At 38.3% G+C, this 14,685-nt stretch overlaps 1 protein-coding gene across 1 annotated transcript in view; it reads left to right on the forward strand.

Moving 5' to 3' along the window:
* Nucleotides 1-14,685, forward strand: part of PUDP (pseudouridine 5'-phosphatase) — a 209,793-nt gene that overhangs the window by 65,346 nt on the left and 129,762 nt on the right. The window contains exon 2 of the mRNA XM_075263657.1: nt 12,822-13,040. Within this exon, the coding sequence (XP_075119758.1) occupies nt 12,822-13,040 (219 nt within the window). The remainder of the gene's footprint in view (nt 1-12,821; nt 13,041-14,685) is intronic.

Below are 14,685 nucleotides of genomic sequence, written 5' to 3' on the forward strand. Positions count from 1 at the left end.
GTTCCTGCAAAAGAAGATAACCAGACCACAAAAAGGTTGTTATGGCTGGGTTTCTGGCAAGTCCCAGACTATAGAAAGTTCCTACATTCATGGTCATATCCATTGGTAACCAATCAAAGCAAAAGACTGTCTTCACTAAGATGGATGGAGAAAAATTTAGAAATTCAGGATTTTTTTATCATTGTATATTTAAAAAAATGTTTGACTTTTATTTGTCTACAAAAATGGTGAGGAATAGTAAAATGGTGAGGAATTTGGTGTGGAATTTTCCACGCTGAAAAAATTCCACTAGTGGAAAAAGAAAGCTAGCAGAACCCATTGAAATCAATGGGAGGCTTTTTTTTTTTTTTTCAGCGTAAAAAATTCCACACCAAATTCCATACCATTTTCCTCCATGTGAATGGACCCCACGGGATTGTGGTTCTTTCCACAGCGCTTTAAGGATCCATTCACACGGAGAAAAATGGTGTGGAATTTCAGCGCTGAAAAAAAGCCTCCCATTGACTTCAATGGGTTCCTTTTTCTGCTAGCTGCTTTTTCGCCTCAAAATCCGCTGCCAAAAACGGCTCCCATTGACTTCAAAGGGGGCTGCTTGCTAGCTAGTAGCGGAAAAAAGAAGCGACATGCCTCTATTTCTCGCAGACTTGGCGTCTGACTTAGCCACGGCGTCCGCGGCGCGAGGCTCCCTCCCAATTAGGCCCATTCATTAGGCCTAGTCCGGAGTGGAATGCCGCAACAGGCTGCCCGTACACTGCATCGCCATTCCAACGTGGCTAGCAGCACGGTATGTTCACACGCGGATCCGTTTTCCGTCATGTAAACATACCCTTAGTATACCTGCTACCTGTATATGAGGTAGTCAGAAGAAATAGCATTAAGAGCAGAGTTATTTAACGCCAGTCCTAGTGCTACTCTCTTATTCTTGCTGTTGAATATAGTGTCAGTCATGCTATCCCAAGTGGATCATGTAATCCTTGACATTCAGATAGTAACGTGGATACATGACCTACTATAGGACTTGTGCCTGATCATTACTCAAGACACATCTATTGTCTAACACCTTGACTGGCAACTATCAGATTGCTATCTACTACAGCTATTTTATTTGTTTCTTGTTCAATAATCCAGAGTTCAGTTTGCAATGTTGAACTAATCCTACACCTGCGAGACCGCTCTGCCAGTCTGACCAAGGGAAACCTCTGCATGGAGTTTATTTGTTCTTGATATATTTGTATGGGATTCCTCCTATGCAAAAATAAAAAAAAAATCATAGATTAGTCTCCCATTTAATCGGCTCATGTGCGTATCTAAGAAGATTAGATTACTGTAGATTGTGAACCCTGAGATATGGAATAAATAAAATGTAATATCTTTTGTACAGCATTACTGAATATCTTGGTGTCATTATAACCGATTGGAAATGAATATTTAAATGTAATGTTGAGAGGTTAAATTGTAATATTAGACCACTGCATACAATATCTTTGCCAGGCGTGTGAGCATAAATCTACATGATTTCAGTCTGGATTACAGATTTTGGATCTGCGTGCATTTCGGATATACTGACACAATAGAGTGATTTCCTTTACAATCCAGATGTAGCCAATTTCATTAGAAATTTCGTTTCGAATAGCACGCTCTCATAGAAATTAATGGACGTAGCCTCTTCCATTCATTTCTATGGGAGCATGCTATTCGAAACGACTGTTTCGAATAGTGTTTGCTCATATCTAGAGATGAGCGAATCAAAACCGATTAAGTGGAATTAAATCTGAATTTCAGGAGATATTCGATTTGTATCAAATCTTGAATACCTCACTTTTCGTGGTAATGAATCGCACAGTTCTGATCGGGGGTTTTAACCGAAGTGAAACATGACCATGGCATCCAAGAGGTTCCACCATGCTACATGTCCCCAAAATTGGGAAGTGCTGTCGTGATTAAAAATTAAAAAATACTGATACTCACTTGTCCTGGGCTCAGCATCCACTCTGGAGATCTGGGTTCCAAAATAAACCCATTGAAGTCGATGGGAGGCTTTTTTTTTTTTTCAGCTCTGAAACTCCACACCAAATTCTTCACCATTTTCCTCCATGTGAATGGCCTCTTAAAGCGGAACCTGGGAAGGGATAACGCAATTAATTTTTTAAATTAATTCGGATAGAATCGAATAGTATATAGTAATTTTTGAAAAATTTGCTCATCTCTAATCTTCAATCTGGCAACTCGCTGGACAGTGATGGTTTATAGCAAAAGAGCCATCGAAGGCAAGAGAAAAATTTGAGTAAAAGCAATTAGCAATTGTTTACTTAATTATTAACGTTCAACTTCATCTTGGCTACAACTTGGCTACATCTTTACACATGTACATTGTTAACAGCCAGCCTTATGTTCAAAATATCAAATATTGTCCAACATATAGAACAAGTCTATTCCCAGTTCCTTCCCCAAATGGTTTCCATCCTGAAGGTTTAATACTGAGCTTCCACCTTCGTACTTGGTAGCACTAATAAGAATTACATCCCGAATCTACAGAAAGTTAATCCCATCCATCACACATTAGGATTAAGTTAGCCACATCACCAGATTCTTATCCAATGCGGGGAGTTTGAGCTTGACAAATTGCAGCCTATGAATGGTACTTGGTATATTAACATAAATCGTCTGAGTAATAGCTCTTATCAGATCCTGGTAACCCGTATAAACGGTTTGGCTTCCCATTTGACGCTGTGTGGTTTTGTTTGCCTGTTTATATTGCGGTAGTAGAGACAGTTTATTATTCTGGCTTGATCTTAAAAATGTACGAGTACCACATTGCCCTCAGATCGTTGTCTATTCCTTTTATTTGTCTCTTAGTTCCCACTGCATCAGTAATAAATTAGGCTGTAGGACAGCAACAGCTTAAGCCATATGCCTTCAATTTATCTTTAACTTTCACTTGCTGAGAACGCCACCTGGTACTGCCAAGTGTACACTTTTTTTTTCTTTTAGTTAGGCTATCAATCTTGAAACTATCAGAGCTAGTCTGTTAAATTTGTGCTGATTTGAAACAGTATTGTGATATATGTCCTGTGGGCTTTTGGGGCTGCGCTACTCCATTTTTTTTTTCCTATTAAGGCGTGCTAAAGGATTTGTCCGCACTAGACTATTGTTGATGGTTGGTTTTAGTCATATGTATTTTATGACTTTCGCTCACAATGAATATGCCCAGGGAAAGGTGGAATAAGGTGCGCCAGTATTTAATCACAAATAAAATTTCACCGCCATCAAAATTCTTGTCGTTTTCTACTATATATTTTATTTCTAGGATGCGAGGAACTATATGTTTTGTAATATTAACCCCTTCCCGCCGATGGCACTTTTTGACTTCCTGACCAAGCTCGATTTTTCAAAACGGACATGTGTCACTTTATGTGGCAATAACTTTGGAATGCTTTAACTTACCAAAGTGATTTTGAGAGAGTTTTTTCGTAAAACATTGTACTTCATGTTAGTGGTAAATTTTGGTTGATATGTTTTGTGTTTAATTATGAAAAAATAGGAAATTTGGTGGAAATTTTGAAAAATATGCATTTTATAAAGTTTGAAATGATGTGCATTGCATACAGATAGTCAGACCGCCGAAATTATATCATAAATCTCATGTCCCAGATCTCTGCTTTATGTCGGCATCAAACTTTAGTCACCCTTTTATTTTTTACGGACATTATAAGGTTTACAAGTGAAACAACAATATTCAAAATTTTCAAGAAATTTCCAAAACCCATTTTTTAAAGGGACTAATCCAGTTATGAAGGGGTTTTGAAAGACCCTTGTATTAAAGCCCCCCATAAATCACCCCATTTTCAAAACTGCACCCCTTAAATAAGCCAAAGCAACATATACCTAGTATTTTAACCCAAGAAGTGCTTAACAGGAATTAATACAAAATGGAGGGGAAATTTTCAAATTTGATTTTATTTTACTAATATTTTTGTTTAGCCCTAGAATTTGCACATTCACAAGGGGTTAAAGGAGAAAACGCATCGCACAATTTGTTATGCAAGTTCTCCCGACTACCATAGTACCCCACTTGTGGGTGTAAACTAATATATGAACGCACAGCGAGACGCAGGAGGGAAGGCGCGCCAAGGAGCTTTTAGAGGGCAGATCTGGCTGTGATCAGTTTCAGGAACCATGTCGCATTTACAAAGCCCTTGAGGAGTCAAAACAGTGGAAACCTCTAGAAAGTGACCCCATTTTGAAAACCGCACCCCTCAAAGAATTTATCAAGTGATGTAGTGAGCATTAGTAACCCCGAAGTGAATATGTAAGCTGTGCGGAGTAAATTGGGTACACCAAATCCAATTCTATTTTCCCACTAGCTCCTATGACACAGATGGGGAAGAGGGGCATTCTGGGGGATCAGCGCTGGTGTATTATCTCTCATAAGCTCTAAATATGGGGTGTCCCCTGAAAACGCTCGCACAGCTTACACATTTCCTTCTAGTCGCAACCACTTATGTCCTAATGATTTGGCGACTTTTGGGGGTTTTGTCTTCACATTGTACAAGCTAGATTTTTATTTTTATTTTCTGGCAATGTGGCCATATGAGGGCTTGGTGTTTGCGGTATTAGATGTACTTTTCAATGCCACCATTTTGGGTCCTGTAACTTATTGACTACATTTTATTAACTCTTTCTGGGTGGGAATTAAAAGGAAACATCAATTCTGCATTGCTTTTTAGCATTTATTTTTTTTCCCGTGCAGCGTACAGCATAGGTAACATGGGGTAACCTGTGGGACGGTACGGTTACAGCGATACCTCATTTATATGATTTTTTAATGCGTTGCTATTTGTGCAGCATAAAATTCAATTAAGGGAAAAAAAATCAATTATTTTTGCATCGCCATCTTCTGAAAGGCATAACGTTTTTATTTTTCGCTAGACAGAGCTGGTTGAGGGCTTAATTTTTGCGGGAACACCTCTTCTTTTTATTGTTACCATTTTGGTTTTCATCTGACCATTTGATTACTTTTTATTGAACATTTTGTAAGGGAAAGGTGGTGAATAATCATTATTTTGTGCAGTTTTCTACGTTTTTTTTATGCCGTTCGCCGTTCGGGTTAAATAATGTTTCAATTTTATTGTTCAGGTTATTACGGACGCGGTGATACCAAATATGTAATTTTTTTTATTTTTCTTTACTTTACATAATAAAACATTTTACATGGGGAAAAAGGGATTTTTGGGGCTTTATTTATTTCTAATTTATTTTAAACTTATTTAAACTTTTTTATGTTTACTTTTTTATCACTTTTTTTCTGTCCCCATGGGGGATTGAAGCAGTGATCGGCTGATCACTGCTTCAATAGATATACGCTGCAATACACGTGTTACACGCACAGGCTGACAGCTTCCTTTACGGCAGGATCAACCAGGTACGAGGATGGGGTAAGTGATGGGGCAGACCCGGGGTCACTGATCATGTTGACCGCCGGCATCTCAGGGGTTAACACCTGCGATCGGACCCGGTTCCGACTGCGGGTGTTACGGGGCATTGTCAGCCGTGTATTACGGCTGACACCCGCAGTGCATGGTGCGCACACAGTTTCTGTGTGTGCACCATGCAGCCGCCGTACTATTACATTGGTTTGCGGGAAGTCCTTCCTGGCAGCGCCGTACTATTACGGCGGATGTCGGGAAGGGGTTTAAGGGTCTCTGACGTTATAGCTGTGATTAACCTTAGAAAAAAATGAAATGAAAAAAATATAGGTTTTTTTTTTTTTTTTTTTTTTGCAGTTAAAATATTGGACTATGAATAACGTCTAGGAATTCACTGTTGTGTAGATTGAGAACTATAGTGAAGGAAATAAGTATTTGATCCCTTGCTGATTGTGTAAGTTCGCCCACTGACAAAGACATGAACAGTCTATAATTTTAAGGGTAGTTTAATTATAACAGTGAGAGATAGAATATCAAAAATAAAATCCAGAAAATCACATTGTATAAATTTTATAAATGTATTTGCATTTTGTATAGTGAAATAAGTATTTGATCTCTCTGGCAAACAAGACTTAATACTTGGTGGTAAAACCCATGTTGGTGCGCACAGCAGTCAGAGGTTTTTTGTAGTTGATGATGAGGTTTGCGCACATGTCAGGAGGAATTTTGGTCCACTCCTCTTTGCAGATCATCTCTAAATCATTAAGATTTTGAGGCTGTCACTTGGCAACTCGGATCTTCAGCTCCCTCCATAAGTTTTCTATGTGATTAAGGTCTGGAGACTGGCTAGGCCATGTCATGACCATGATGTGCTTTTTGTTTTCCCTGGCGGAGGGAATGAGGTTGTCACTCAGGATTATACAGTAAACGGTACATGGCTCCATCCATTTTCCCATTGATGCAGTGAAGTAATCCTGTGCTCAACAGAGAGATACTCCCAAATTATAATGTTTCCACCTCCATGCTTGACAGTGGGGACTATGGACAGCTTTTCTCTTCCTCCAAACACGGCGAATTTAGTTAATGCCAAAGAGCTCAATCTTTGTCTCATCTGACAAATCTGGATGCTTTTGAGAGTGATTGGGAGAAGGTGCTGTAAGGAAATTCAGTTTGTTACAGCAGATAGATAAAATAATAATAATAATAATAATAATAATAATAATAATAATAATAAACTAATCGTAATTAACTAGATGTAATTAATACTGTACTATAACCAACTCAGTACCAGGATCATTGCACAAAACAGTACCACAGAACCAAGATCACCACAAAATATATCACCAGAACAAGATCACAACATAAATACAGTACCAGACTCATGTTCACCACAAAATACTCAAGAACTCTTTCCATAAATATAGTATCAGAACCAAGCTTAGTACTAAGATCGCTACTTAACCAAGCTCAGTATATAAATATAGCATAAGAACAAAGCTCACTGCAAAAATATAATACCAACACTAAGGTAAGTATATAATCACAGTAACAGAACCAATATCAGTGACCAATATCACCTTATAAATACAATACAAAAACCAGGCTCACTACATATCTATAGTGCCAGAACCAAGCTCATTACATAACTATAGCATAAGAACCAAGCTCACTACATAGCTATAGTACCAGAACAAGCTCACTATATAACTATAGTACCAGAACAAGTTCACTATATAACTATAGTACCAGAACAAGCTTACTATATATCTATAGTACCAGAACAAGCTCACTACATAACTATAGTACCAAAACAAGCTCACTATATAACTATATAACAAGAACAAGCTCACTACATCACTATAGTACCAGAACAAGCTCACTACATAACTATAGTACAGAACAAGCTCAATATATAACTGTAGTACCAGAACATGCTTTCAATATAACTATAGTACCAGAACAAGCTCTCTACATAACTAAAGTACCAGAACAAGCTCACTATATAACTAAATAACAAGAACAAGCTCACTACATCACTATAGTACCAGAACAAGCTCACTACATAACTATAGTACCAGAACAAGCTCACTACATAACTATAGTACCAGAACAAGCTCACTATATAACTGTAGTACCAGAACAAGCTTTCTATATAACTATAGTACCAGAACAAGCTCTCTACATAACTATAGTACCAGAACAAGCTCACTATATAACTGTAGTACCAGAACAAGCTCACTACATAATTATAGTATCAGAACAAGCTCAATATATAACTATAGTACCAGCACAAGCTCACTACATAACTATAGTACCAGAACATGCTCACTACATAACTATATAACCAGAACAAGCTCACTACATAACTATAGTACCAGAACAAGCTCACTATATAACTGTAGTACCAGAACAAGCTCACTACATAACTATAGTATCAGAACAAGCTCACTACGTAACTATGGTACCAGATCAAGCTCACTATATAACTGTAGTACCAGAACAAGCTCACTACATAACTATAGTATCAGAACAAGCTCAATATATAACTATAGTACCAGCACAAGCTCACTACATAACTATAGTACCAGAACATGCTCACTACATAACTATATAACCAGAACAAGCTCACTACATAACTATAGTACCAGAACAAGCTCACTACATAACTATAGTATCAGAACAAGCTCACTACGTAACTGTGGTACCAGAACAAGCTCACTATATAACTATAGTAGCAGAACAAGCTCACTACATAACTATATAACCAGAACAAGCTCACTACATAACTATAGTATCAGAACAAGCTCACTACATAACTATAGTACCAGAACAAGCTCACTATATAACTATAGTACCAGCACAAGCTCACTACATAACTATGGTATCAGTACAAGCTCAATATATGACTATAGTACCAGAACAAGCTCACTACATCACTGTAGTACCAGAACAAGCTCACTACATCACTATAGTACCAGAACAAGCTCACTACATAACTATAGTACCATAACAAGCTCACTATATAACTATAGTACCATAACAAGCTCACTATATAACTATATAACCAGAACAAGCTCACTACAGCACTATAGTACCAGAACAAGCTCACTACATAGCTATAGTACCAGAACAAGCTCACTACATCACTGTAGTACCAGAACAAGCTCACTACATCACTATAGTACCAGAACAAGCTAACTACATAACTATAGTACCATAACAAGCTCACTATATAACTATATAACCAGAACAAGCTCACTACATCACTATAGTACCAGAACAAGCTCACTACATCACTATAGTACCAGAACAAGCTCACTACGTTACTATATTACTAGAACAAGCTCACTATATAACTATATAACCAGAACAAGCTCACTACATCACTATAGTACCAGAGCAAGCTCAATGTATAACTATAGTACCAGAACAAGCTCACTACATAATTATAGTACCAGATCAAGCTCACTGTATAACTATAGTACCAGAACAAGCTCACTACATAGCTATAGTACCAGAACAAGCTCGCTATATAACTATAGTACCAGAACAAGCTCACTACATAACTATAGTACCAGAAAAAGCTCATTATATAACTATACAACCAGAACAAGCTCACTACATAACTATAGTATCAGAACAAGCTCACTATATAACTATAGTACCAGAACCAAGATTATGATATAAATACAGTCACAGAATCATGCTCACAACATAAATGCAGAACTAAAACTAAGTGTATAACATGAATCGAGCACCAGAACCAAGTTTATAGAATAGATTTTTTTTTTTTTTACAAATATTCATGAGGTTTAGTTTCAGGCCAGACTTGTTTGGCACAACTACTATTTTACTCTAGAGTCTCCTCAGATCCCAGATTATAATGGAGGCCCAAAGATGGTGAGTAAAAATAGCAAACGGTTATTATAATCTTGCCTCATCTCTTCTGGTTCTCCGGCAATCCCCTGTTGTCCTCTTCAGGTCTCTGGCTGAGGCCATGTGTTCTGCGGTCACCACTGAGGCCTGTGGGCATGTAGACTGCGTCGGTGTTGTAAGTATAACTGTTTGTTAATTTTACATACATCCCCTTGGTCTTCAGTTGATATACTTTGGGGTCTGAGGGTAGTTGGTGAACCCCAAAAGTTTTAGATTTGGATTGATAAATAAATACAGTGCGAGAACAAAGCTCATTAAAAATACTGAACCAGAACCATAATCAGTACATAAATTCAGTACATAACTAAGGTTATTACATAAAGAAGCAGAACACATAACAAAACTATAGTACCACAACCAAGATTGGTGGTGACTCAAAAATTTTTTTTATTATTCAAACAATTAAGTTCCGACTGCTGCTGGGCAAGAAGCTTTGCATAAATTTTTGTGTCACAATTACGAAGTGATGTGGTGTGAAAGTCAGTTGGAATATTGGGGGAATTTCTGAGTTTAGGCTGCGGCCCAACATCGCGAAAACACAGCGACTTGACCACGGCAGACACACTGCTAAAAAGCACTGCATTTTACATTCCCTGCAAAGTGGATTGGATTTGCAAATCGAAACATGTCAATTATACCTACAGAAATGCTTGCGTATTCCATATGGGTATAGAGTAGAAAGTTACAGAGGAAAACTCTGCAAACATTCTGTGAAAAACTGCAGAAAATACATGCGTTTCTTACAAAGTTTTTTGGCTGTGGCTCACTACATGGGGCCTTACCCTAAGGCCCCTTGCAGACCACCATGACATGGTTCAGTGGGTTTTTCCCAGATAGCACACTGACCAATTCATTTCTGTCGGCCCACACATGACTGGATAACGGTGCCTTATGCGGGCTGACAGTCCGGGACGCAAAATTCAGGACAAGTCCGTTTTTTAGGTTGTTTCTCTGCAGCTTCTATTCATTGAATGAATGGTCCATGGAATCCTGGCCTGTGCATGGGAAGCACACGGATAACATCAATCACAGCTGGAGGCTAGCACATGGTTGTGTACAACTGGCCTTATGCTAGGTTCACACTAGCGTTCGGCAGTCCGTTCTGAGCTTTCCGTCTTCTGCATGCAGAAGACGGAAAGCTGTCAGATGGGGTCCGGCCGTGAGCGGCGGTGAGCGTTTTATGATCTCCACCGTGAAACTGTTTTTTTTGTTTTTTTTTAATCAGACACAGAGTACTGCATGTCCGACTCTGTGTCCGATTTAAAAAAAAAACGGTTTCGCAGCAGAGAGCATAAAACGCTCACTACCGCTCACGGCCGGACATCTTTCAAACCCATTCAAATGAATGGGTGAGAAAGAGTCCTGCAGGTTTCCATCTCCTGCCTCTGTTTTGCGCTGGAAACGGAAACCTGCAGAACGGAGACCAGGCGCAGATGTGAATGAGCCCTTAGATCGTCACAGTTTTGATTTGCATCACATCGGAGGAAGCCTGACAGACTGCCAGGCTATAAATGGTGGCCATTTGGGGAGTCAAAATGGTTTGAAATATCTGGTAGCATGAGTTAGATATCCTGAAGACTGATCATAAAATAACTCATGTGAAAGATATTGCAAACAGCTTTAGATCTTTCTGTTGCCAACAATATAACTTAGGATGATATTGGAACACTGTAACTTTCCATAGATGACATGAATACTATTTCACAGTTTGTACAGCTTTCCTATTTCATTGCAATAAGTTATTAAAACTTTATGCCTTACTAGAAGTCTTCTGGTCTTAATGGCTTCTCTTTTAATTTAATCTCTTTTGATTTTTTAAACTTTTAATACACAACAGAAATAAATGTTTTAGTGCCTATTGTTACTGAGTAACTGAACATATTGTTTAGTAATTATAATGTTACATGGTATACAGTCCAAGGACAATTCTATATCAGGCCCAAGAACGCCTGGGCATTGGCTGTTTATCTTTCCAGGGACCCAGCTGTATGATCTCACGGCCATCCCAGAGAGTAAGCTGGGATGGTTTATTACCATCCCTGCCTTCCCGATCACTATATAGAAAACATTCAGTGACTGAGTATATAGCTATGGGAACTGCCATGATGTTGCTTCCATTTGGTTAATCAGTGCAACTGTCAAAATTAAAATTTACATAAAAATTATAACCCAATGTGTCACCGAAAAAATATGGTGAGTATCTTGTGCCTGTTTGACAGAGGTTCTGCCAGTCGTATCTGTCGATCTAAGATTGATGTCCTATCTTATGGATTCAATAACAGTTGTGAAAAGTTGAATAGCTTCTTTAATCCACCAATATTCAGCTCATTTCAAAAGACTACAATCAAGGGAATAGGAAAAGTAGGTGCAGAACCTAAAATTCCCTCTACTGAGACCAATACTGAAAGTGGCACAAGGGGCATAGGAGTTGGGCCGTACATTAGGCTCAATTAATATCAAGTTTCAGTCCGGTGCTTGATAATCTTCAGTCTCACAAGGTCAGAATCAGAACATTGAACAAAAAAGATCCAGCTTCTCTGACCAAAGTAAAATGTCATTGTATCAGAATTGTATTTTTGGGGCTTCCTTTTGGAGGATTTGAGTAATTAAAGGGATTCTCTCATTAGGATCCATTTTTTAACTAATTCCACGTAGGAACAGCATTAAGAAAGGCTATTCTTCCCCTACCTTTAGAATTCTTCTCCATGCCACCCTTCCATAGATATCCCGTTTTTTTCTCTGTATCCTAATGAGTCCCCTGCACTGCTTGAAAACTCTCCAGTGCTGCCTCCATCTTCTACAGCTGCACCTCCCCGAGAAGAGGCGACTGCGCATGTCTGTTTGGCCATTTTACTGTGGCCAAGCGTACTGTTCCTGTAAGAAGCCACAGTAAAATGGCCAAACAGTCGGTTCTTCCCAATGGCGGAGCCAACTGCGCATGCGCCGGATTTACATCCCGAAGACAGGATCACTGGAAGGTGAAAACGCAGAGGACGTGACGGAGAGGCGCGGTTGTAAAAGATGAAGGCGGCACTGGAGAGTTTTTAAGCAGCATAGGGAATGCACCCTATGCTGTTTGAGAGGGAACGCCCTCTGGGCTGTCTGGATACTCATAAGCATACCAAGAAAAAATGGGATACCTACAGAACAGCAGAGCAGAGAAGAATTCTAAAGGTGGGGAAGAATAGCCTTTCTATGAAGAATAGCTAGTCCTATGTAGTCTTAGTTAAAAAATGGATTCTAATGATAGAATCCCTTTAATTACTCAAAGTATAGTAAATACTATATATATTTCTGTTACCATTCAGTGGTCCATAATATTTGATAACTTGCCATTTCTAATTTCCCATTACAGGAATTTAATTGCTTTTCTTTTTTTTCTGGTGTAAAGTACTACTATATCCCACTGTACAAATGTAAGTAATCCAACCTAATGCTATTACATGCTTTCCTTTACAGATACCGAGCGCCTCTACACAGTGGTTTTCACAGAAATCTGTGACCGATTTGGGAAAAAATACACTTGGGATGTCAAATCCTTAGTCATGGGGGAAAAGGCATTGCCGGCAGCCCAAATTATCTGTGATGTTCTTGACCTTCCTATAAGTGCTGAAGAATTACTGAATGAAAGTCGAGTTATGCAAGAGAAGGTTTTTCCGACTGCATCCCTTATGCCAGGTATAGTAAAAATTATACTATGAGGGTCTTGCAAATACATCTATAGCTGTAGCAGAGTTAACATGAACGTCTGCAACTGGTTAAACTGCTGCAGCATGATATAGGATTACAACGTAAACCAATAAATTGTTTTTCATTGCCTTTCCTTGTTTTTGTGGCCTTCTGTGATAATATATCACCTTGCAGGAGTTTAACCAGTTGTAGACATTTGGGTTAACTCTGCTACATCTGTATGTAGTGCTGTGTATAATACTGGTGTATGAAGCCTTGCTCCTTCATACCCTTCCTGCCACAGCCGTTTTTTCTACTCCCTACTAGAGATGAGCGAACACTGTTTGGAACAGCACGCTCCCATAGACATGAATGGACGTAGCCAGCACGTGGGGGGGTTAAGCGACGAGGGGTTAAGTGTACGTGCCAGCTGCTTCCATTCATTTCTATGGGAGCGTGCTGTTCGGAAGAGCTGATCCGAACAGTGTTCGCTCATCTCTACTCCCTACCTTTTTTATTATTATTATTATTATTATTATTATTATTATTATTTTATTTTTCCAGTCATAGAGAGTACATGGGCTTATTTTTTGTGGGACAAGTTGTATAGTTACCATTCTAACATTTATTCTCAATAATGTACTGGGAAGCTGGAAAAAAAATCAGAACGGGGTAGAATTAGAAAAAAAAAACAACAACCTAATTTACAATATTTTGTTTTGTTTTTGTAGCATTCACTGTGCAGTCAAAATGACATGTAGATTGGTACGTTGTGTGAATGTAGGTTAAGGCTGAGTCCTCACGTTGCAGGCCGCAACCAACAAGTGCTGTGGGACAAACCACGGCAGCAATACATTGCATTTTTTCTCACAACATTTTTCATAGAAAGTCTGCAGTGGCTTCCAACAATTTTCCAACCTACAGCATTCTTGTAGGTATCATTGACATGCTGCGATTCCAAAAACCGAAACGGTTTTAAAAATATCAACATTTCCTTGGCACATATTTTTCTGCTACAATCCCATCCACGGTTTAAGCCACGTAGGGCCCTGTTTTTTTGTTTTTTGTTTTTTTTTGCTGGGTAAGTTTTTATTGATACTATTTTGGGGATTGTCTGAACTTTTGACTCTCTTATTCTTTTACGGGAGGAGAAATAGCAAAAAGACAATTTGATTTCTTCCCCACCAGTCAATGTCTGCATGCCTCTATCAACCGATTACCTCGCATATTGAAATGGAAGTTAAGACATCTGGATTCTTCAATGACAGATGTAGACCCTGAGATTTTATTTTTCTAAAATTGTCAAATGTGTTAGACAAACTACTTTACAGTATGTGATGAAGATTCTTGTTATTTTATATATATATATATATATATATATATATATATATATATATATATATATATATATATCTGTATGTATCTGAATGACTCTATTTACCTAGTTATGCCCCCTGTGTCTGTTCTCATTGGGTATATTGTAAAAAGCAAGATGGTCACTATTCTGTAATGTTTGATTCATTTTGTCACAGAAGACAAACACCTGCACTTAGAATTTTTTTTTTTTCTTCAGTCACAAACCTAAAAAACATGATAAAGTTTTTCTTCTGTTTTTTACTTTTCTGACTGAAGGAAAAATTTCTAATTTTTACAA

This window comes from Leptodactylus fuscus, chromosome 2 (genome assembly GCF_031893055.1).
Source record: "Leptodactylus fuscus isolate aLepFus1 chromosome 2, aLepFus1.hap2, whole genome shotgun sequence".
Classification (NCBI taxonomy): domain Eukaryota; kingdom Metazoa; phylum Chordata; class Amphibia; order Anura; family Leptodactylidae; genus Leptodactylus; species Leptodactylus fuscus.